Raw genomic sequence first — 25,482 nt, forward strand, 5'->3', positions numbered from 1 at the left:
GAAAAGATAAAAGAAGGTAAAGGAAAGAAAAAAAGGAAAGGAAAATAAAAGGAAAGGAAAAGAAAGGTAAGGGAAGATAAAATACATGAAAGGTAAAGGAAAGAAAAGAAAAGATAAAAGAAGGGAAAGGAAAGGAAAGGAAATGAAAGATAAAAGAATGGCAAGGAATAGAAAAGAAAAGGAAAGATAAAATAATGTAAAGGTAAAGGACTGCTACTTGAAGCTATACAGTATGTTTGCGCTGCTGCACTGTTGCACATTTTTTGGATATATACAGTTTTTTACAGTCTATTATATTTTATTTTGTACTATTTTATTTTATACTAATTCTACTTTTTTTTTAAGGAAAACACCACTCCGTACTGCTTTTAATTGTGTTGTATACCTCGTATAATGACAATAAAACGCCTGAATTTGAAAAGGAAAGGAAAGGAAAGAAAAGGAGAAGAAAGGGAAAGATAAAAGAAGGTAAAGGTAAAGAAAAGGAAAGATAAAAGAAGGTAAAGGAAAGGAAAGAAAATACAAGAAAAGGAAAGGAAAGATAAAAGAAATGAAAGGGAAAGGACAGGAGAGGAAAAGGAAGGAAAGGAAATAAAAGAAAGGTAAAGGTGAAAGAAAAGAAAAGGAAAGGTAAAGGAAAGGTGAAGGAAAGAAAAGAAAAGGTTAGGAAAAGAAAACAAAGGAGAAGGTAAAGGAGGGAAAGGAAAGATAAAGGAAAAATAAAGAAAGGGAAGGCAAGGAAAAGAAAAGAAAATATAAAAGAAGGTAAAGGAAAGGAAAGGAAAGAAAAGGTAAAGGGATGGAAAGGGAAGGTAAGGGAAGATAAAATACATGAAAGGTAAAGGTGAAAGAAAGAAAAGAAAAGGAAAGGAAAGATAAAAGAAGGTAAAGGAAAGAAAAGGAAAGGTAATGGGAAGGAAAGAAAAGGAAATTAAAGAAAAAGGGAAAAGTAAAGGAAGGAAAGCATTGGAAAGGGAAAAGAAAGGAAAGGAAAGAGAGAAAGATTTTATCTCTTTAATTACTAATTTGAGGCCCCAAAACCATCTTTCATATCCAAAGTGCTAAAAGAGTTGTCTCAATAGTCAACAGAAAATACTAATATACTACTACTACTAGTATTTCAGTTTTTTTTTTTATATATACATTTCCAAATCTTTCTACATTTCTATTCTTTTTCTGTCAAGATGGGGTGCCGAGTGTACATTAATGAGAAATACAATAAACCTTTTTTGATTTTTAGAAAATGGCTGCAATGACACACAGAGGGAAACATTTAAAGGGGTCTCAAAACATTCCGTATGAGAAGTTTTAGTCTCACTTAAAGCCCCACAATTTAAAACAAATCTGATTTTAGCAGCTGATTCGGGGGATTCTGCGATCCTGGTTCTGTTGGAGTCAACATTGATCTATAAAACTCTCCTGTTACATTTGTGACCACCTGGGCATTAAATACACCCTACTAAAGTGGTGCCTTGATTGACAGATTGGAGTTTCTCTGTACATCTGGGTAATTATTTTCATGATTGGTGTTCCACAAGGCTCTGGCTTGAGCTCCATCCTTTTTTCCCCAGGGGCTTATTTTTAATAAACTTTTTTTGTCATTATTTTGCCTATGATATACACATACTTAAAATAAAATAAATAAATAAATAAATGCCAAACTGTGCATGAAAATAACAGATCAATTTTATGGATGGCAGTTTTGTTTTCTTTTGATCAAAGTTTAAAAGGAAAGGATCTAGATTTGATATTTTTAATTGAATAGAAAATGTAAATTATAAATGCATTTTTAGATAAATACAATCAAAACTGCGATACAAAACTGATATTTCCAGTTTGTCCACTAGATGTCGCAATTCTAAGATTTCGATGCTGCACATTTAACATTCATCAATCAAGACATGAAGCTGGAAAATTCCTGGAGACTATTAATCCGCACAGTAATTATTCAAAGACAAGAACATAAAAAGTGGTCAAAAAACACAAGAATTAGAGAAATTAAAACTTTTCCCTAAACAAAATTGCGGTCTTAGATTTTCAAAATAAAATACAGACAAGGAGACGTGAACCAGATCAAGATGATCCTCTTCGTTGGTGAGTAATCAGATTAGTTTCTTCTTCATTTTTGTCACATTTTTTTTTAAACCATCCATGTTTTTTTTTTAGTAAAAGTTTAAGAAGCAAAAACAGCTGGTTTGTAGGAATATGAGTCTGCTGGAATCAGTAAATGTTTGACATTTCTGCTTTTAACCACCGATCAATTATCAAAATGATTACCGAGCAGGTTTTATGTTATTGCATCACACAGTAGGACCACTTTAAAATGCAAACAGTGTTAATATTATAAGACGATGTAATATTAACCAAAAAAAAAAGAGCCAGTTTTGTTTTATCAGATTTTATTTCTCAGCTTTACAATCAAGTTTGTCAAGGCTCAAACAAACATTTAGTTTTCAGTGGTACATCCTCCACCTGCCAATCAAACGGCCCACCCAAGCAGCTGGGAGCATCTGTAATCATCATATACTCTTAAAAAACACAATCAGAAGCAGTAAAACAGCATCCACAAACTCTTCACAATGACAGTGCAACTCATCAAAAAATAAGTGTAAAAATTCTCAGTAAAATCAATTAAAATAAGTGTTATAGTGTGTTCATAAAGCGTAGGCGTCGTTGCCGCGTCGGATCGGCTGACGAGCAAAAGGAGAAGCTCACTCTTCCCGGCTCGTCCCGGGCGGAAGACGGAGACTTTAAAGGGATTGCTTTTAGTTCCTGAGGGAACACGCCGTCTTCATGGCCTGCTGGATCCTGCAGAGAGACACAGAGACGTTACATCACAGACTAACCTCAAACTGTCACAGACTGACCTCAAACGGTCACAGACTGACCTCAAACTATTACAGACTGACCTCAAACTGTCACAGACTGACCTCAAACTGTTACAGACTGACTTCAAACTGTCACAGACCGACCACAAACTGTTACAGACCGACCTCAAACTGTCACAGACTGACCTCAAACTGTTACAGACCGACCTCAAACTGTTACAGACTGACCTCAAACTGTTACAGACCGACCTCAAACTGTTACAGACCGACCTCAAACTGTTACACTGACCTCAAACTGTTACAGACTTACCTCAAACTGTTACAGACCGACCTCAAACTGTTACAGACTGACCTCAAACTGTTACAGACCGACCTCAAACTGTTACAGACCGACCTCAAACTGTTACACTGACCTCAAACTGTTACAGACTGACCTCAAACTGTTACAAGGACGACCGGTGAAGAACCAGCTTCAGTTTGCTCAGAAATAAATAAATACTTCTAAAAAGCTAAAATGTTGTCTCATATTTGATTCGACAGAATAATTATTCATATATTGAGAAATGACTTTAAATTCTGGCCCAAGACACATTGAGTTGCACCTGAGTGACTTTGAGGCACAGCAGCTGAACGCCCTCTTGTGGCCAGAGGCGGTACTGTAACACAGAGGCTTTTAACCCACCAGCTGATTAAAATGTGGATCAGAGACCTCATTATATTATTGTTAAAAAAATATAACTGCTATGGAGGCCGACGCCTGGTTTACTCGCTGTTCCTGTGGAAAACATTTATCTTAAAAAATGTCCCACAATAGTTTTGTGGTGGTCAGACTTTTGTGAGTGACTCTGAAGGAGGTACAGATCTGACAGTTTTGATTCTAAGATTATCGAAATCAAGTCTGGTTTTAGAAAATGTGAAACTACATGTAGGAAAGTCCTGAATCACAAACAGCTGGACTTCCCTCTTTCTGTCACGCACACGTACCTCTCGGCAGGATATCCCCTCTCACACAGGTTCACCAGAGCGTACAGATGTCTGAGGGCGTATTCGTACTGAAACGAGAGCCAACATCATGTTAGAATCATCAGAAACTTCAAACATCAGAAATTTCAAACATCAGAAACATCAGAAACTTCAAACATCAGAAACATCAGAAACTTCACAAAAATCAGAATCATGAGAAACTTCAAACATCAGAAACGTCAGAATCGTCACAAAAATCTGAATCTTCAGAAACGTCAGAAACAAACCTCAGAAACGTCAGAAAAATGTCAAAAACGTCAGAAATATCAAACGTAGGAAACATCCGAAACATCAGAATCGTCGGAAAAGTCAAAAAACGTCAAAAACATCAGAATCATCAGAAACGTTAGAAACATCAAACGTCAGAAACGTCAAAAACATCAGAAACATCAAACATCAAAAACATCAGAAATGTCAGAATCGTCACAAAAATCTGAATGATCAGAAACATCAAACGTCAGAAACGTGAAACGTCAAAAACATCAAAAAATGTCAAAACGTCAGAAACATCAAAAAATGTCAAAACGTTAGTAAACTAACTCATCAACGGTGGGAGATTTCCCCCCCTGCCAGGTGGGCGTGGCCACGGGACATTAGTCTGACGGAGGTGCCGTTTCCACGACGACGGCATCAGCATCCTCCAGGAGGCATCTCTCATTATCAAAAACTTTATTTTGTTTATTTGTGATTTTCTTTTTAAAGACTTTTCATATCCTTAATGAAGTTTTAACCAACACGTTTATTTGATCCTGACGAGACACTTAAATCTGCCCAGAGTGAGACTCTGGAGGACTCTGGTTTAGCTGGCCCGGTGTCGCTGGTCCGGTTCCCGGCCCCTACCTCGGTCTTGTGCCAGTTGAAGCAGTTCCTCTTGAAGAACCCGACGGCGTCCTTGTAGCAGCGGTGCTGAGAAAGTTCTGCTCGCTGGTCCAGAACCTCCTGGGCCGTAAAGCGGCTACCCGTCACCTTCTGGACCACGAGGCGCATCGTCTCGGCCATCAGCTCCCGGACCTGGAGGACAGACACAGATACGGGGGTTCAGCCCGGGCCAGAACCCCAGAACTAGGGCTGCAACGATTCGTCAACGTTGTCGACAAAAATCGATAATCAAAATTGTCGACAATGAATTCCATTGTCGACAATTGTTGCCAGACGTGTTTTGAAGATGACTTGGTTTGCAAAGCCGAACTGCTTTTCACGGGAGCACGTCGGTAATGCATTTGAAGAGAAAGCACGTCGGAGTGTTGAACGAAATGGATTCGCCTTGGTAAGATATTAAGCCTATTTTCATTTGTTAAATTTATTCATTTAATTCGTTAACTTTGTTTATTTCATGTTATTTATTAGTGTTATTTGAGCCACTCACAGCTACTGTCGTTGCTATAACCTCAAATCATAATTGATGCTGTCAACTGTCAATTATCCATCAAACTCCACAATGATCATGTTAACATTAAATCAGATAGATTTGTCTGGACATTTCTCTCTCTGGACGGGAGAAGACACTAAATCAATGCATCTCTATTATCGTGCGCCGTGTGGGCATGAAATCTCAAAGTTTTGCGTATGCGGGCGGAAGCAGGATGTAGAAAACAGTCCTGCTAAATCAGGATGAAGAAAACAGTCCTGCTAAATCAGGATGAAGAAAACGGTCCTGCTATAGCAGGATGAAGAAAACAGTCCTGCTATATCAGGGCTCTAGTGCCATCTTTCTGGTGTTTATTATCATTTGCCACATAATTAAAGCAACCTCATACTAAATAAAAAAAAAAGACTAATTATCCGATTAGTCGACTAATGGTTTCAATAGTCCGTGACTAGTCGACTATTAAAATAGTGGTTAGTTGCAGCCCTGACCTTGAGGTGGCCGTCGATCTGCAGCAGCAGCGACTTGGAGGCCCGCAGGTCGTTGGTCGACATCATCCTCCTCTTCAGGATGGCCAGCGGCACGTCGGGGCTCGGCATCAGGTCCAGACCGGCGGGCGGCACCGGCGCTGACCCGGCCGACCCGGCAGTGGGGGGGCGGTAGGTCTTCGGGTCGCCCTGGAAGTTCACCACCTTCATGTGGGCGATCGTCTGCAGGGCAAGAGACCGGCGTCGGAGTAGATTTGATTGATTGAAATCTTTATTTCTAGCATATTAAATTATAAAAAAAGAAAAACTATTACACAAAACATCAGACAAAGAATACAACTAAACAGTCATTAAACAAAATCAAAGGGAAATAAACCTTCATGCCCAAAAAGGAGTAGGAGGAAGTAAAAAACTTATGAGGTCCTACCCCTTGTTTCTTTTTCAATTTTGCTTGAATACAAAATAAAAATAAATATAAATAAATATAACAGCAAGCTTTACTTTATCAAAAAATATACCTATTATTACATTATAAAAATATTACAGCACTTCATTGCAATATTATACCTGAGCATTATAAATAAATGATATAAATAAATGATATACCAGAACACTTATAAATAATATACCTATACAACATATATATACTTATATATACACATCTTATCATAAACAATATAATCATTATTATATATACCATTTTATATACGTACATTATGCTGAATCCTCACACAATCACTACCTCATGTCTCCTCTTCCCTGTATTTGGCAAAAGTCATTTCTTTGTATTTGCTTTTGAACCTGTAGATGGTTGGACATTGTTTCAGCTCTTTACTCAGACTATTCCATAGCCTCACTCCACTGTTTGAAATGGAAAACTTTTTGTCTTGTAGTTCTACATGTCTTTAATTTAAAATTAATTGGTTCCCTTAATTCATATCTCCCCCGTCTTTCTTGAAACATTTGCTGTATTTGTCCGGGTAAAGAGTTATTTCTGGCTTTGTATATTATCTGTGCAGTCCTTAACTCTGCAATATCTAACAATTTTATTATTTTGGATTTAATGAATAATGAGATTGGTGTGTTCTAGATAACCGGCATTGTGCATAATTATGATAGCTCTTTTTTGGAGAATGAATACTGGTTCCAACGTACTTGTATATGTATTGCCCCAGACCTCTATGCAGTCATTTAAATGAGGTAAAACCATTGAACAGTACAGATGGAGGGAGGGTAGAGGAGGGAAACAACGTTCTGCTGCACCGTGACCCAGTCGGACCCGGTCGGACCCGGTCAGACCCGGTTCTCACCTTGTTCCCGAACTGCTGCACGTGGCTGGTGTTGGTGTGGCTCTTCACGATCTTGAACTGCTTCAGCAGCGTCTCCTTGCTCAGGTCCTCCTGCAGGCGACACCAGAACCACCACAATTCAGTTTCAGTTTATTTTCGGTCATGACATCACAACAAAAAAGAATACAAATAAGACAAACATCAAAATAGTTTTTACAAAATTAAAAATAAAAATGACAACAAGGAAACAAATACATTGTTCAAAGAAAACATTAAAAAAAAAAGTTTCCAATATACAAATAACATCTAGACCGAAAAAGGTGTAGGCTGAAGCAAAGCTTATTCATTGCCAACGCTCAAAAGGATTATTTAAAGTAATGAAATAAAAGCAAGAAGTAAGTGATAAGCACGACTGCGAGTAAAACAAATTACCTCCATGGGGATAACAAAGATTCCTTCTCCTAACAACGAGTTTATTTGCCAACTGGTCATCAGTCAGTAACAGGAAATGGAATTGTTGCCTTAATCCGACCGATATCGGAGTTTTAACAGCCATGTTTACACCTCAGCCGGGCCGAACTGAATATCTTGAGATGGAGCTTTTAGTGCCAGATAATTCTTCCTAGTCAGAGTTATTCTGGGATGTACACCAACCCACGCTTAGCAGAGCTAGCTCTGGAAGAGACACGCCCACAAACAAACAAACATGCGGGTATAATCCATCAGTAAAGGCCTCTGCGGCAGCCGCGTTGCCGTGGAAACGAGGCTCCACCCACCATGTCCGAGTCCTCCATCCAGTTGACGCTGTACCAGTCGCCCAGGTAGGTGTCCCTCTTCTCGTCGTAGTAGCAGGCGTAGGACGACTCGTGGGAGTTGGCCGCCGTCGTGGCGTAAACTAGAGAGAAGCACAAGAGGAACTTTATGCCGCGATGTGTTCTGGTGCGCTGGGAAAGCGGAGCGCCAAGCCCCGGCGGGTTTTAAAATGAATTATTACACTGCTGCGATCGAAGATGCACAGAGAGATCTGCTGTTACGTTTGGTCACATGACGCCGGGTGCGTGACGGGTGAAGTCATGCTCATGCTCAGAGGGGTCACATGACCCGTTCAGTGATCTGTGCTCGTCCAACTCACCGTCCATGTCCGCGGGCAGGTGGTTCATCATGGAGCCGGACTCACACGCCTCGATGTAGAACACCATCTGAGAGAAAACAGAGGTGTTAGGATCCGCTACGACTTCATACCTGCACCACCTGACTGACGTGGGGGGGGTCTACAGGTCTCACCAAGGTAAATTTAAGTTTTAATAACATTTTCAAACTAAATTTAAGACCAAAAAGGCGAGTCACTAAGTAATCCAGCGTCGAGGTTGCCAGATCTGACAGGTTCCAGCCCAAGTATAATGTAAAACCTAATGTAATGTAAAATTTACTACTTAACGGTACTGTACATATCTTTCATACTGTGTACATCCTCTCATAGTTTTTCACAGTTTACAAAAGTGCTGCTCACTTTGCGCAAACTACCTCAGTATTTTATACGTACATTCAAGACTTTCTGCTTCTTTGCATTTCTGATTAGATGCTAACTGCATTTCGTTGTCTCAGTACGTGTCTCTGTGCAATGACAATAAAGTTGAATCTAATCTAATCTAATCTAATCTAATCTAATCTAAAACCATAAATTATTAAATGTGTAATAATAACCTTCACAACACCACTAAATAGCCAAAAAAGGTTCAGGCTCCAAACAAAGACTACAATTAAACTGAGCAGATTAAAGCAAATCAATTATCAGAGTTCATTGTGTACGTTTCTACTTTTCTCTGCAATAATGGAAACTTTTTTGTTCATAATTTCCCCACCTTTGCAGGAGATTTTCCTCAAAACGATGAAATCAACTTTATAATGATGATTGGATACATTCCCTCTAAAATTAAGACCCTTGGATTGAGATTTAAGACAAATAAAGACATTTAAAGGCCTTATTTTAGCAAAAATTGAGACTTTTTAAGGACCTGTGCTGCCCTGGGGGGGGGGGGCGTCTCACCTTCTTGTACTTCTTGTTCTCATGCATGGATTTGATGGCAGCCTGGAGGTCATCAACGTGGAGCTGCAGAGAGAGAACAAACGTCAGTGAGGTGGATGGAGCTAGTTCAGACTTTAAAAGAATCCATGCATCATTCTTTCATTTGTTTTTTCAAAATAAAACCAAAAGTATGAAAATGAAAAAACAACTCCTTTTCTCAGTAATCGTTTCCTCACTTAAATGAAAAGACGGATCAAAAATTGATAAAACGGGAAATAGTCATTATCCGTTTTTTCATTTTAGTTATGAAACGAATGCTGAGAAAATGTCGCTTTCTTACTTCTGGTTTTATTTTGAGAAAAACGAATGATACACGGATTCCAAAGGAACAAAGATTCAGTGTTGTGATGATCAGATTCACTGAGACATCTGAGCATGGGTGCGTGCAGGACGTCTCCTCCTTCCCAACTTCTATTACTAGAGATAATATAAGATTTGGCATGTTTTTACAAAACAAAAGTGATGAGCTCTGTTGTAATGTAATCCTCTGTATCCTTCTTTATTCATAAAAGTAGATATTTAAAGTCATCCCCCCAATTTGTTGTTTTTTTAAATGAATTTGGATTATATTTAAAATCTTTAAAACTAATAACTAAAACAAAAGCACAAAAAATGTATGAAGTGTTAAGACATTTTCCCACTGATTTAGAAGACTGATATCCGTACTTACCCCTTGTATGATGGACCTTGTTGTATTATTTTACTTAAATGTCATGTTTTTAATTTATTTATTATTGTTTGTACCTTATTTTCATATTATATTACTGTATAATTGTCATGGGACCTTCAATCTCTACACACTTTATTCTCAGGTTTACATACAGTGTCCAATCTACTGTTCCACTGCAAAAACTCAAAATCTTAACAAGAATATTTGTCTTATTTCTAGTTAAAATGTCTCATTTTTAGCCAAAAAAAAAAATCTCATTACACTTAAAACAAGACTCATCACTGGAAAAAAAAAAACAATTTTCACCTGTTTCAAGTAGATTTTCACCTAAAATAAGTAGAAAAATCTGCCAGTGGAACAAGATTTTTTTGATTGTAATGAGAAAATAAATCTTGTCCCATTGGCAGATTTCTCTACTTATTTCAAGTGAAAATTTACTTGAAACATTATTTTTCTGGTAATGACTCTTGTTTTAAGTGTAATGATATTTTTTTAACTAAAAATGAGACATTTTAACTAGAAATAAGACAAATATTCCTGGTAAGATTTTGAGTTTTTGCAGTGTCCCTTTATCAACCTCGTTTCGATTACAAATGTATTTGTATGGATTGTATATTTGCCATGTTTTTTTATAATGAACCTTTGACACTAATAAAAGAATTGAAAGGAAAAAAAAAAAAAAAACGTCTCCTCGGACCGACCCGGCGGCCACGTTTGGTCACGTGACCCACACGTCTCATGAGACGGGATCAAACCCGTTTATCTGGTTGAATCAGAAACTACCGGTCCTCACATCGTCGTCGGGGAAGGCCAGGATCCCGGGAGCTCCGTGGTCAGTGAAGTACACGAACACGTGATCGTCGGGGCCGCTGCCAAGAGAACAGCAGCGTTAGAGGGAAGCAGATGAACCCCATTTACACGGCGGCGCCGGCGTCTGATGTGATCACCTCTTCAGAACCTTCCCAGAACCCCCGCTGACTTTGGAGGCGTCGCCCTTCAGCACGGCCAGGAAGTTCTCGGGCGTCACGTCCTGCAGACATGACAGAGTTATTAAAGGGGACCTATTATGAAAAACAGGTTTTTTTCTTGCTTTAACATATATAAAGTGGTCTCCGCTCAGCCTGCCAACTCAGAGAAGGAGGAAAGAAACCAGATTCTGCAGTGTCTGTACAGCCGCCCGGATGATCCATCCAGTGTGATGTGGATCTACGAGCCGTTCAGATTTGGCTCCCCAAAGTTAAGGAACGACGGGAGCAATGCGTGAAACCACAACTAATTCTGGCCAGTCGAAATGTCAAGGAAAAAGTCGAAATGTCGAGAAAAAAAGTCGAAATGTCGAGAAAAAAGTCAAAATGTCGAGAAAAAAGTCAGAATGTTGAGAAAAAAGTCAGAATGTTGAGAAAAAAGTCGAAATGTTGAGAAAAAAGTTGGAATGTTGAGAAAAAAGTCAAAATGTCGAGAAAAAAGTCAGAATGTTGAGAAAAAAGTCGAAATGTTGAGAAAAAAGTGGAAATGTCGAGAAAAAACTGGAAATGACGAGAAAAAAGTCAAAATGTCGAGAAAGAAGTTGAAATTTTGCATGCGAGCGTCCGACTATCGTAGCTCTCTGTCCATCTCCCTCCAGCAGCTGCCACTTTATTGATGTTTTTGTAGTGAAATGAGGAGGAATCATAGAGATAACTTCTCATTTCAACTAACTGGATCAGCCGTTCCTCATCCATGACCGTTTCCTACAGCGCTTTCAACCGGCTTTCAACGCGAGCGACAGGAAGAGAATAGAAGCAGGACGTCCGACAAATGTTCAGCTCAAAACGTCGCGCTGCGTCGCGCTGCGTCGCGCTGCGTCGCGCTGCGTCGCGCTGCGTCGCGCTGCGTCGCGCTGCGTCGCGCTGCGTCGCGCTGCGTCGCGCTGCGTCGCGCTGCGCAGCGCTGCGCTGCGCTGCGCTGCGCTGCGGCCAGTCCAATAGAAAATAAAGCAATGGAATTGATTTTGTCGCTGACGCTCGCTCGCATCGCATGCAGTTATGACACGGTGTAAATAACTCCGCCGGCCGGAGCTTCCGCCATTTTTTCGTAGAGGTGTATCGCGTCATTCAGGCAGCCAATCGGCACAGAGTCTCATTATCATAGCCCCGCCCACTCAGAATCCTGCATAGATAATGAGGTTAGAGACTGTGATGATAAAGACATGGTTTAGAGGCTGAATTTCTAATTTATTTAGCAAAAACAATCAAAAGCTTGTTTTTAAGACATTCAAGGCCTGTTTAAAATAGACATTAGATGCCATAATAGGTCCCCTTTAAGGTGGACAGGGGTTATTAAGGTGGACAGGGGTTATTAAGGTGGGCGCCCCGGCGGCGGTTCTGCTGCGGCGGCGTCACTCACGGCGCCGGTGTAGTCCTTGGGGACGCCCTTGTACACGTCGGTGCCGTTGGGCCGGTTGATCACGATGCCGGGCGTCGGGTTCCTGCAGGAGGAAGCAGAAGTGCAAACGGCTGAGCAGGCAGTCTGAGGGCATGATGGGTAATGATTCACGGGTCAGGTGATGGCCAGTGAAAGCTGCAGAGTGCAGAGTCCCCACGCATCACGTGTCCCGAGCGTTTCAGGGCCGCCTGAACGGTCCGGCCCGGTTCTGAGGAAACTCAATAACCGCCTCCTCGTGACTTTAATACAACCTGCTCACAGCCGGCAACAAGCGGCGGCTCTGAGTGTGAAAGTAAACACTTCATCACACACACGAGGAGAAGAGGTGTAGGTTCCTGATTAATGAAGCCTTAAGCTTCACGCTCTGCACTCATTCTCTTGTTGTCATGAACATCAGTGACAAAAAACCTCCACAGGATCCTCTTGATTAAGTTCAAGTGTTTACTTCAAAAATAAACCGGTACAAACTAGTGTCCCGATCGATCGGCCGGAAGTGACGAAGTAAGAGAAACTAACATGGTTTACATGTTTGAATTGTGAAATGTTATATCTGTTCATGTTGCATTAAGCTGCTGCTATTCATTCATTCATTCAGAATGTTGCACTAAGGTTAAGCCAAAAAGTACTTTAATTTTCTTGTGTTTGTGAGTTTGACTGGATGTCATTCAACTACCTCTTTTGAAGTTAAATGTATTTATTTTTGTTATTGCACTATTCTGCACTTTTTGTTTTAGTTACAATTTCATGTTTTTACATTTTGTGGCACCAGAGCTGATAAGTTTTGTTGAAATATTTGTCCATGTTGTTCTCCAATGGACGATAAAAGAAACTTGGGATGATTTAGTTTTAGTCCTCTTTTTTTTTTTTTTATTTATTGCCAAAATGTATCTGTTTGGGAAAAAGTATCGGAAATGTATCGGCAGCCAAAAAAAGTGATCGGATCGGGAAAAATCACGATCGGCAGATACTCAAACTCAAGTGATCAGGAGCTCAAAAATCCTGATCGGGACAACCCTAGTACAAACATAATCCAAGATAAGAAAATAAAAAAAGAGAGTGTGAGAGGTCAAAAAACTATGTGCCCCCCCCCCACACAGATCCTTATGTAATGTATCCTCACACATAATGTTATTTTACGTGCAGTAAATCAAACTATTATTTTCCTATTGTAAACACAAATAGTCAACATTTTAATCTGTAAAAACTGTAAATAACCTTTTCATCAGAATAAACATAAATGACCAATTAACGTATGAACTTCAATCATTGTTCTATTGTGTTCATTATGTCTTCAGATAGATATCCTAAAGTTTCTAAAGTTTCTAAACCGCCGAAATTGTCAGATTGAAGGTAAGAAGTCGGAACTTTGTCTGGAAAAAAGAAACTTTAGGAGAACTTCAATTATTATCCAAATATTAACTGAAATGACATTTCGGCTCCTACAAGAGGACAGCGACTCTGCAGCCGCAGACGCTCGGCTGCAGGTTCAACCGACACGAGCGGGTCACGGGACAGAAACGCTCTTGTGAAATGGGCCGAGTGACTCGTTCACCCACAACCTTCTCTGCCGGCAACACGACGTACCGACCAATCACAGCCGGCTGGGGGCGGGGCTTAAGCACCACTTATACAGGAGCCTCACAGATCAGTGATGTTCAATACCAACGATTTCCTTTCCGATCAGATATTGAGTAAAATTCAGGCTGGTATCGGAGATACCGATCCCATATCAATACATTGTGCAAACACACCTAATGTGCCGGTAAATCTAAAAAAATTGGTGTATTTTAAATAGTTTAAGAATACAAGAGTCACTTATTTAGCTACTTATTTTAAAGTCAGAAGTTTACTGAGGTAGCCGAGCTGTTACAACAACAGAAAAGTGTTTGAAAAAGGTGTTTCCATCACTAAAAAGATCCTAAGTAAAATAATAAAACCATTAAAATAAATAAGAGAATAATAAACAAAAATAAGAACTACTACAAAAATAATCTCATAAACACCCTACCTGTTTTTTTTGCACTGTTTTTCTTTTTTTCCCGTACTGCACTACTTTTTATTTTTCATTCCAATATATATACTGTTTATATTTCATAATTATATATTTTTTACTTTTTTTACCCTTTCCCTGCATGTGTGTGTAAGTGCACTGCTGCTGCACGAAGTGAATTTCCCCATTGAGGGGGAAATAAAGGACAATCTTATCTTATCTTAAAAATTAAAAAAAGTAGTTCCTACCAGCAGCGTGTCATTTAGACAAAATCCGAATAGTTTAGTTACTTTCCACCGTATTCCTGTTAAGGATATAAATCACCACAAATGACTGAAGTATCAAAAGTATCGATATTTTAGTTTGAATTATATTTTGCAAGAAAGACAGTGTTGTATTCTATACCACATTTTATTCACCTGAAAGTGAAATAAAAAAAAACAAGGGAAGGATCATTTTTGGTTGTGTTGCTTCTTTTCATGTGTACTATAAAATACTTGTACTTTTACTTTGGATACTTGAGTATATTTTTTCACAAGATACTTTTGATACTTAAGTACATTTAATGCAAGCTACTTTAGACTTTTACTCAAGTAATTTTCTTATGGGTGACTTTTATTTTAGTTTGAGAATCAATTTTAGAGTTTATAGATCTGGTATCGTAAGTATCGATATTTCAGTATTGATCCACACATCACTAGTAGACAGATTAGGTGGCACAAATATTTAATCCTGCTTCAGAATAGGATTTTTTTTAATTTATTTTCTTTTTATCTTTTATACGGGTGTTGGTTTTTGGGATGTTTTATTTCTCCTTTCTTGGTTCTTGTACATGACAATGCTGAGTGAGTGAGATGGAGATGTCAATTTCCCCACTGTTATATACACTGTAATAAAAGGATGTGAAACTAAGAGCCTAAAAAGTCTCTTTTAAAACTAACATTTCGTGGGAAATTACTGTAAAGTGACTCTTCTCATGCATCTATTACTTCAAAGGGACTGAGAAATAAGTAAATCTCGTGCACGTGGGGGGTTGAATGGCGCATCAGGGGAAAGGAGAAGTGCGTGCAGAAATGCTGCTGACAGGCAGAACCAGAAAGACGTGACTCACTCCTCATTTCCAGCCAAGTCATCGTACATCATGACCACGATCTGCTCGTCTGGGATGCCGTTCCTGTGCACGATCTGGTAGGCGTGGCAGGCGTCGGCCTGGGGGGGAAACGGACGTCAACGAGAGCCGGGCATGAAGCAGCAACAACAAACATATACGTGATACATCTGATGAAAAGAGGAAAATAACTAAAGGCATTCTCGGACAACATCCCACGGACACTGAGTGGGAGAAGGCCTGGACTTTGCCTTATTGTATCTCCAATAAAATAAAAGAGGTTCACATTACAATTCACTATATATCCAACAAATATATATTTTTCTACATTCTTAAATATTGAAAATAACTGCACTTTTTGCAACATGGAACCAGAAACCAGAAGTCATTTATTCTACCACTGTGCTCCATCTCTCAATTTCTTGTCTCAATTTGAACAATATATAAAGTCTAAAATCAAGATAAACATCTCAATTGACTGTAGGAGTGTGATATTTTATTTTGTCCATGAAGAAAATGATATCACTTTCAATATAAACTTGTTCATTCTGTATGACAAATTACACAAATGTAAATACTCCAAAACTCCACCCCACTTTAAAAGGTTTCTTACTTGAGTTTAAACAGTACATTAAATCCCTTAAACAAAGTATAACATCCACCGATATATATGAGAAGTTTTTTTTGAAGATGAATACAGTATTTACATTATACTTTTTTTTAATATTTTATTTATTCACTCGTTTATGTCTCATTCTCCCTACTTCTGTTTATTTCACTGGAATGTTATATTTATTTTTTTGTTACATATATATTGGAGCACTTTTCTGATGTTATTTGTGTACAACTTCTTCTCAATAAAAAATACATAAAATAAAAGTATTAAAAACAAATGGGGGCTGGGGTTAAATATTATAATTGAGGATGGGGAGTGGGGAATGATGTGCATCGGATGTCAGAAAGGAATCAATAGTAACACGTGGAAGGAGTTTGACTGGAAGATGAAGACTAGGTTCTTTAAGACCCTCTGTAGTCTAAATCCAAGTAATCCAGTGCCCAACCGAGGTCCAGTATCTTACATTTTAAGACAGATTTACAAGAAATCTAAAATAACTACCTGTCAACCACTTTCAAACTACAATTATGTTCAGAGTCTGATAGTTCTACCTTTGTTGACACTGAAATGCTGTGGACATTCCTGTGTATGTAATTCCTATAATAGAGCCTCAATGAAAACACAAAAGAAGAATTAAAGCACATTTATTTATTTTACATATTTTCAGTTTATATCACACCTGTCAAGTTTTGGATTTAAAAATAAAGGAAGATGTGCACACTGGAAACAGAAGCTAAGGGAGGTGCATGCAATGGAGGCTATAACTGCTCAATGCAAATGAAGGTGTGATGTTTTTGTGAGGAGATGCTACCTGATAGATACCTTTCCAACTGAGGAGAATGTATTTATTTATTATTTTTCATCTATCAGTTTTATTCAACCTTCTAGGCCCCATTTTGTTATTGTCTTTAACGCTGTCAGATATAATCTGTGATGTTCTCAAAGAATATCTATCAATGCACCTTTCAATAATCATGTCTACCTCATACTGCTGCATCTTTCACTTTTTTTTTTTTTTTTTTTTTAAATTGTATAAATGTTATTAAGAGCTGTCATTTGTCCATTTACTGTACAGTGAGCGAAAATAACCAAGTCAAATTCCCGATCTTGTTTGACCTGACTTGGCCAATAAACCTGATTCTGATTCTATGTTTTTCTTCACTAAAAATAAAGTAAAAAAAATAAAATAAAGGACATTTCCGCCACACGCTGTCCCACCAGCCCAACTGAGATCCAGTATTACATTTTAAGACAGATTTACAAGAAATCTAAAATAACTACCTGTCAACCACTTTCAAACTACAATTATGTTCAGAATGTGATAGTTCTACCTTTGTTGACGTAGTCAATGACTACGTTTACATGCACTCAATAACCCTTTTAAAACCCGAATATTGGCAATAACCCGAATTTGTACGGCCATGTAAACACTTTAAATAACCCGAATTTGCTCATATTCCGGTTTTTAAAAACCCGAATATTACCCCTGGGTTACTCCTTTTAAAACCCGAATATTCAGTCATATAAACGCCAAACGGAATATCCCGACCAAACGGAACAGGAATTTGTTTTCTGCGCATGCTCTGTTCGCAAGGAATCCTGGTCTTTTGAGTCCAGGAAGTTCTTCTAACCAGCCTTTCTCGACCGGGGTGTCGCGGCACCCTGGTGTGTCGTCAAAAAATGACCTATTCTGACATTTCATATATAAATACCGTATTTTCACTACCATTCGGTGTGCTGTGTGGAAAGGCATACCCTCATTTTTGTGTCATTTGTGTATTTAAAACACACACACACGGCGCGCCGTCTACACACTAACACACACGCGTCGCGGAACACACACACACAAGCACGCAAGTGTGCGTTTTTAAAAATAGAGCCGGAGCAAAACTTATTTTGATTTACTTTATTTCAGTTTTTACATTAATCAACCCCATCGAAGTCTCATCCTCAGTGTCTGCATTAAAGAGCTGCGCTAAATCAGCTGTGCCAGTCCGGATTCCTCGCTGTCAGAGTCTCTTTCCGTGCCGCGCGGCGCCTCGAAATGCTTTTGCAAAAGCTCGCAAAATAGTCCCAGCAGACACCTTAGCCCACGGATCAACAATCTATCTGCAAACTGTGGCATAACTTGCCTGGTGCTGCCTTCCACCCCTGGAGAAACTGTGTTCCCCCTCAGTCATCCATCGCTTCCACGCCGGTGCAGCCTTAAGGCTCATTTATGGTCCCGCGTTAAACCGACGCAGAGCCTACGCCGTAGGTTTCGTAACCTCCGGCGTAGGCTCTGCGTCGATTTAACGCGGAACCATAAGGCTTCACTTTGAACGGCCGGTTCACACCGACGTCCAGCGGTTGGAGTTACTTTGTCAGACCTCCCAATATAACAGCAAGCACAGCGTTCATATTTTTCACTTCTTTTTTTACACTGTCTGTGTGAGATGGGTGCGCATAGAGTCACAGATCAGCAGCGAGGGTGATGTGTGGAAAATACCACCGGGTCCCCGCAAACATACACCTGCCTCAGCCACTCATCATCCCTTCATCCATCCAGCCCTTTTTGAACATTTCTGCATTTGTAGACGGTAGAAAGTACCAGGATAGCGAGATTTACATGAAGTTGAGAGAAAAGTTGCGCGAAGCAGCATTTGTTTTGAATTTAGATACAGGAAGAAGAAGCAGAAATGACGGTAATTGCGTCATCACGTTCTCCGTGCGTCGCTGGTTTGATCGGGATATCCCGAATGATTAATTACCATGTATACAGGGATAACCCTGTTTGCTCACGCATGTAAACGGAATATTCCGAATGTTTCAGTAACCGGAATATTAGCAATAACCCGAATTTTGACTGCATGTAAACGCAGTCAAAAATGAAATGAAATGCTGTGGACATTCCTATGCGTGCAATTCCTATAATAAAAGGGGAATTAAAGCACATTTATTTATTTTAAATATTTTCAGTTAATATCACACCTGTCAAGTTTTGGATTTAAAAATAAAGGAAGATGTGCACAGTGGAAACAGAAGCTAAGGAAGGTGCATGGAATGGAGGATTTAATAACTGCTCAATTACAGTTAAGGTCTGGTGTTTTTGTGTGGAATGTCTCTGGGAAACTGTACATTTATTTATTTATTCATTATTTTTCATTTATCAGTTTTATTCAACCTTCTAGGCCCCACTGGCCCAGTTTTGTTATTGTCTTTAACGCTGTCATATCTAATCTGTGATGTCAAGGAATGTCTGTGTTTTTCTTCAATAAAAATAAAGTTCAAAATAAAAAAATAGAAAAAATAAAAGGTTGGGGCGGGCAGGAAGTCTCTTATCTGGAGTGTCAGTTACTGATCAGCAGAAAAACAGGATTGCAGCAGGAAACAGATGCGTGCTCTCTCACCTGGTGCCGGTAGTTGTACCAGCCGTTGGATCCGGCCACGATCAGAACCCAGTGCTTGCCCTGGTCCGGTTCGGGCTCTGGTTCTGGTTCTGGGGTTACCAGCCCGGCGGCCAGGCCCAGGAGAGCCGGGAGAAGCAACCGGAGCAGCATTCCTGATCCCTGAACCGAGCCTTTTACACACAACCTGCTGGGATTAACGGCACAGATTTGGATTATTGAACACAATAAAACAACATAGAACAGGAATTAAACATCTTCTCGTAAAGGATGATAGTATATTTTACAGTCAAGAGTGGACTTAAGACCCAGCTTTTCAGGAAAGCATATGCCAGCTATGATGATTTTTTTTAGTTTAGTTTATTGTTTTGCACAGTTTTTAAAAAATATACAGGAAATATCAAATATAAATACTATAGGTGCAGGAAGAGGCAAAAAACCCAATGGGCTTAACATGATGATTTATGATTTGCCATTGATTTTTATGACTTTTTACATTTTAGTGATGATACTGCTGCTTTTTTTTTTATTTAATTTTTTTTAATTTCCTTGCCTTTAATGTTTTAGCACTTTGAGCTATATAGAAAAAACAATTAACTATATTACTTATTATTATATTGAAATAAAAGACAAACAGGGGTTTTTATAAGGTGCAAACTATAAAAGTATCACAGTATTTAAAATCAGGCAAACGAAAGTGCCAAAAAGAGGACTGAGGCATGCATCAAAAAAAGCAGAAAACAAGATATATCGTCACAAATCTTTTTAGCCATTTTGTTGGAGTCTATTTTTCTTAGGGATAAGAAGAATAATTTAAAATCATTTAAAAACCAATCAAAGGAGGGTTTGCTATTCCTCCACTTACTACAATGAATATGATATTTACCCATGAGAATAACTATATTTATTATGTCAGATACATTACAGAAAGCACATTGATGAACTTGGAATTTGAATCTTTGCAGATTTGGAGGTTTGAGGTTGAAAACAGCAGCAACACGCTTCTTATATGAACCCTGCAGGTCACATGATGACGGTTCCGTCCCGATGCCCGACAGACCGGGAATACGACACAAATACAGCGTTTTTAGAGCCTTCAAACACGCCAAATGCTCCGTAAATAAAAGCAAAACGTGTTTATTTACCTTTAATCGACTGCGTTGTTTGCGGAAGGAGGCAGAGCAGCTTTAATCGGACATCCTGAGGCGCCGTCGATAAATAAGTTCACATGTGACGTCGGGAAAAACCGTCGGCAGGAATTCTTCTTCTTGGCAGCCAATCACGTTGCTCGAGGGCGCGGCTTAGCCAATCAGGATGCTCGGGAGGCGTGGCCCTTCCAATAGGGGCGTGGCCTTACTGTAAACAGGTCATGTGCTCCAAAATGCAAAAACAAGCAGAAACCCGTCTGTTTTTAACTGGAATTAAAAACTAGGTTATATCGATCAATACAATCCGGTTCCCTGTCATGGGAAAATTTAAGAACATATTGTTCAAACGCAAATGTTTTATATGGATTTTTTTAATGTCAACAGATATATATATATATATATATATATATATATATATATATATATATATATATATATATATATATATATATATATATATATATATACATACATATACATATATATATACATACATATACATATATATATATATATATATATATACATATTTTATGGTCAGCATTTTTGTAAATTGCTTTCCCTTCAAGTAATGGCTCACATGACTCCACAAGTACAGTTTAAAAGTGCAATAACCTTCTCCCTCTAAATACATACTGGTATTTTTGTCTCTTTGCACATGTATATATTAGTCGTTTTTCGGGTTTAGTATTTCTTTTGTACATTGCTCATTTTTTATATTGCTCTTTTTAATTACTAAGCTATTTATTGTCGTTTTTTTTTAGGATATTCTTTTTTATACCTTCTCATACTTTCGTGTATATTTTGTAAAAACTGTTGAGCGTGTGTATGTTTGCTGCTGCACAAGTTAATTTCCCCTCTGGGGGATCAATAAAGTTTATTCTATTCTATTCTATACATAACAGCATATTAGACTTGTAGTCCAGACCACCTAAACCGAGACCAAGACCAGCTCAAGACCGAGACTGAAACCAAAAAAAACCCCAGTTATTTTCATCTTCCTGAGTGAGAACAATAGCACCGTCATGGTTCAGCTAGTTTCCATATGAGCTTGTTTTCAACTGCAGCTCAATAACACAGAGAAGTGGATGATGATGTTGAACTCACTAGAAATGTTTCCATCCATCAGCTGAGATCAGATATGTGTGGCGACTGCACTACCGCTATTTCTACACTATTGGAGGATTGACTCCAGTGCTTTTAAGGATTGACACGACTACTAACTAGTCCCAAAGTCCTCTAGCAGAATAACCAGCTCCAACACCCCCCTCCACCTCAGGAAAGTACTGAATAGTAAATGTTACTGATTTGAATTGGACTTAATTGGGAGATGAAACCTGAATTTTAGATATTAAAGATTGAAATTGACATTATTTACCATTATAGTAATCAGATTACACCGTATATCAGCATCACTGAAATGGACCTGATGCTTAATCAATCACAACGATATGCAAATATTATCCATATATTTATCCAAACAAGGCCGTTATAAACACAAAACTGTAATTAAATACAGACACATGCAGATGCACCAAAACATTAAATCAGATGCAAAATACAAATAGTTACAAAACTAGGAAGAAAAACGCTGGGAGACCTTATGTTACCAAAGACTTGAGATTGCAGGTTCCTCTGATAAGATGTCCCACTGCGGCCAAGCACACGACCTCCTGGAAGTCTCTTATTGATCTGGATTTACTCCCGGAGCAAAGAAAGGGAAGGTTTTTATCTGCAATCAATGATGGATATCCACAGCAGCCGTCGTCGTGTCCATCGAAGATTAACTTGAACTATCTGACTGTTTTTGGTCCCATATCGTTCTTTACACTTAGACATAACTATGTCATCAGCCTGAATGTCAAGGCATTATTTGCTTTCCAATTATCTCCAAGAACCGTTCAATAATTGGAACAAACCTACATTTAAAAAGGTCAAAATATTAAGTATTTAAGACTATTAAGCCTTTTATTACTTATAAATGTTGCTTTAAGGATGTGATTTAGTGCCCTTCTTGTCTGGAGCAGTTGTACGCTGCATCGTTGTGAAGTACGAGAAGACAAACTCTCAGACTTTCATATGGTCAAAAGTGCAAGGTCTCCAGAGAGGAGAATATGGAGAGATGTCAACAAGAATCCCTGGAAGACTGCAGATCTGACTCTCAGTGAACTGGCTTATTAGGGCCCGAGCACTACAGTGCGAAGGCCCTATTGTATCTGTAGGAATTGTTTTTCTCGTTTTTCTTCAAACGAAATGAGGGTCTTTTTTCCCCCTAAACGTGCCCCAAAAGTCACCAAATTTTGCACGCAAGCCAGGCCTGGTGAAAAATGTGATATTTAATGATTTGCATTAATGGGCGTGGCCTAATGGCTCAACAGCGCCCCCTAGAAAACTTTGTGCCTCAAGCCCCACAATACGGTTTGACGTACATGTACGAAAATCGGTACACACCTGTATCATGTCGCAACTTAAAGAAAAGTCTCTTGGCGCCATGGCCGAAACCGAACAGGTCGGCCATTTTGAATTAATTGTGTAATTTTGGCGCAATTTATGCCATTTCTTTGGCAGTTAATGCAGCCCGCACCGTAATGTGCACCCAGGTGTGTTATACATCAAAATGTGCGTCTCGATCCTGCGACGATGCGCATTACTTTTCTCAGTCAAAAGCGTTACCGTGGCGACGATAGACACCAAAAAGTGCCCCCCCCCCCCACCCTTCATCTGATTGGTCCATATTTGATAGTTCCTACTTTCTGCCATAACTTTTGAATGGTTTAACATAAAGAGTCGTGGTTGGTGTCATTGGACTTGGTTTTGAATCCTTGACCTTTATTGGTGAAAATTGCATGCGCGAGGGCCCGTTCATCGCTGCTTGCAGCTTTAATTCTGGACGTTCCAGATGGACTCCTGCTCATCGTGGTTCGAGGTCTTCGTCCATGTCCCGAACTCATCCCTGCGAACATCTGAACCTCGGGATGAGCTATGAAGTCTGTCCTGTGGTCTGATGAAACCAAACTTCAGCTGTTTGGGGCCATGGATGCTGGTTTTTGCCCAAATAAGGGAGGAGTTCATCCTAAAAACGGAGGTTCCCACAGGGAAGCACGGTGGTGGGAGCATCATGCTGCTCCGGGTGCAACAGTTTTCACCTTAACTGCACATGTTGACTTTATTTTATACTTTTATTCTTTATTTTATTCTTTTATCTTTTATATTATCCTATTTTATTGATTGATTGTATGACTGTTCCCTGTATTTTATGTCTTTTAACTTATTTATTTTATTTAAAATGTTATGTCTTGAGCTGTTTTGTCTTGTTATTTATTCTGTACAGCACTTTGCTCAGCTGTGGTTGTTTTAAACGTGCTTAACAAATAAAATTGGATTGGACATGTTAACGGATGTATCAGACAGATTTGATAAACCGGTTTAAATCTTTAAGTTTATGCGCTGAAAGCTCAGATTTGTATTCCTACTGCCAGAAAAGCTCATATTTCACCTCAGTAACTTCAGTTCTGCCGTTATAAAGTTAAAACATCACATTAACCACAATGACTTGCTCCTTTTCTTGTCACAGAGGAAACGAGCCTCAGTTCTGCTGCGTGGCCTCATGTAAGCTGTTCTTCCGTCCAATAAAATGGGGTATAAATAACAAATAACTATGTTATCACGGCAGAAAACCCCTCTGCTAACTTAAGTTCTGTTGGTGATGGATGTAAAACTAAAATGATCAACTGATGTGGCTTCAACACCTTTGAACAACCGTGAAAGTTCATTCACCATATTGTTAACGTCTGGCTTCACTAAACCAAAGGAAAGGCTGATATTTACTGTACTTTGCAAGTTTGAAGACTTTCATAGTCATATAAAATTAAATTGGCCAGTTCAAGGTCCTGAAGTTGGGTAACAGAGACCACATGACTCGATGCACGTTGTCATTTATTACATAAAAACAAAGACAAAAAAGCTGAAACAGCAACTAAAGCTAAACCCAGTTCATGTCGGGGTCGAGGTTTCTGTTGGTTTGGTTTTTTACAACCTTACTGTTGTGATTTAAGGGCTTTACTTTTTCTTAATTCTGCTTTCATCCAGTCGTTCTGTAAGTAATTACTTCCTTCGCACCTCCTCATCATGCTTCCTGACCGTCTTTTCTTCTTCGTGTTTGTTACCCCTTCTTTGGGGTCTCACTCCCCTGCCAGTCCGTTGTCATCCGTACGCACCTTTACCTATTTATTGAGTTGTTTTATTTCTGATAACCTGCTGGTTTCTGTGTTCTTCGTGTAATTACAGAGTCAAATCAAGCAACGCTTCAGGAAAAACCACGTCCGTCTCTTCAGACCGACGTTTGTGCTAAATGTTCAAAACCCATGATGGAACAATCAGAAAGAAAAGATTGAGCAGGTTTGTCTCGTCTGGAGAGATTCCCCTGAGAAATCCTCTTCTCTGTAAATAAAACAGTAGCTGAGGCTTTTGGAGGTGCGTCTGCAAACATCAGGAATGTGGAGGAACGTCCTTCATACAGGAGACCAAAGTGAAGATGTTTTCCCATAAAGCCCAGAGTGACACATCTGGAGAGAGACGGACACAACAGGAAGTGTCGGGGAGATGATGGGAATGAGAAGTAAAGCTTCTACCTGGTTGAGCTTCAGCTACAGGAGGAGGAGCCTTAGGCCACGTTTCCACATAGCCGGGTATTTACAAAATCGGATATTTCCCCCTCTACGTTTTGAAAAATACCCTCGTTTACACGAACCTGCATAAATACGCTGTTAAGGTGCTATGAGCAGCCAAACCTACAGGGGGCAGTGTAACGAGAAGATAAAGTCATGCTAGCCAATCAGAATCCTGGAAAAAAACATCAACAAATGACACGAGTAACTTCCAGTTACTTCCAAGATGAACGAGAGTCTTTCGTTTGGAGTGACAGAGAAGTGGAGTTACTTTTAAGTGTGACGTTAGAATATAAAACAGGAGGGGCACGGTGGCGCAGCAGGTAGTGCAGCCGTCTCACAGCAAGAAGGTTCTGGGTTCGATTCCCGCCGGGGACGCTGTGGGTACATGCC

The 25,482-nt window shown here is 39.3% G+C and overlaps 1 protein-coding gene across 1 annotated transcript; it reads right to left on the reverse strand.

Moving 5' to 3' along the window:
* Positions 1–2,382: 2,382 nt before the first annotated feature.
* lgmn (legumain) lies at positions 2,383–20,540 on the reverse strand. Its single transcript, XM_061743818.1, has 14 exons — positions 20,420–20,540; positions 19,278–19,464; positions 15,276–15,373; positions 12,136–12,217; positions 10,698–10,780; positions 10,544–10,619; positions 9,042–9,104; positions 8,127–8,193; positions 7,771–7,889; positions 7,016–7,105; positions 5,709–5,927; positions 4,692–4,862; positions 3,813–3,880; positions 2,383–2,808 (listed from the first exon to the last, which is right to left on the reverse strand). Exons 2-14 carry the CDS (start codon positions 19,425–19,427, stop codon positions 2,766–2,768), a joined length of 1,329 nt encoding a protein of 442 aa, XP_061599802.1. The 5' UTR covers positions 19,428–19,464; positions 20,420–20,540; the 3' UTR covers positions 2,383–2,765.
* Positions 20,541–25,482: the final 4,942 nt, after the last annotated feature.

Source organism: Cololabis saira, chromosome 16, assembly GCF_033807715.1.
Source record: "Cololabis saira isolate AMF1-May2022 chromosome 16, fColSai1.1, whole genome shotgun sequence".
In the NCBI taxonomy this organism is placed as follows: Eukaryota; Metazoa; Chordata; class Actinopteri; order Beloniformes; family Belonidae; genus Cololabis; species Cololabis saira.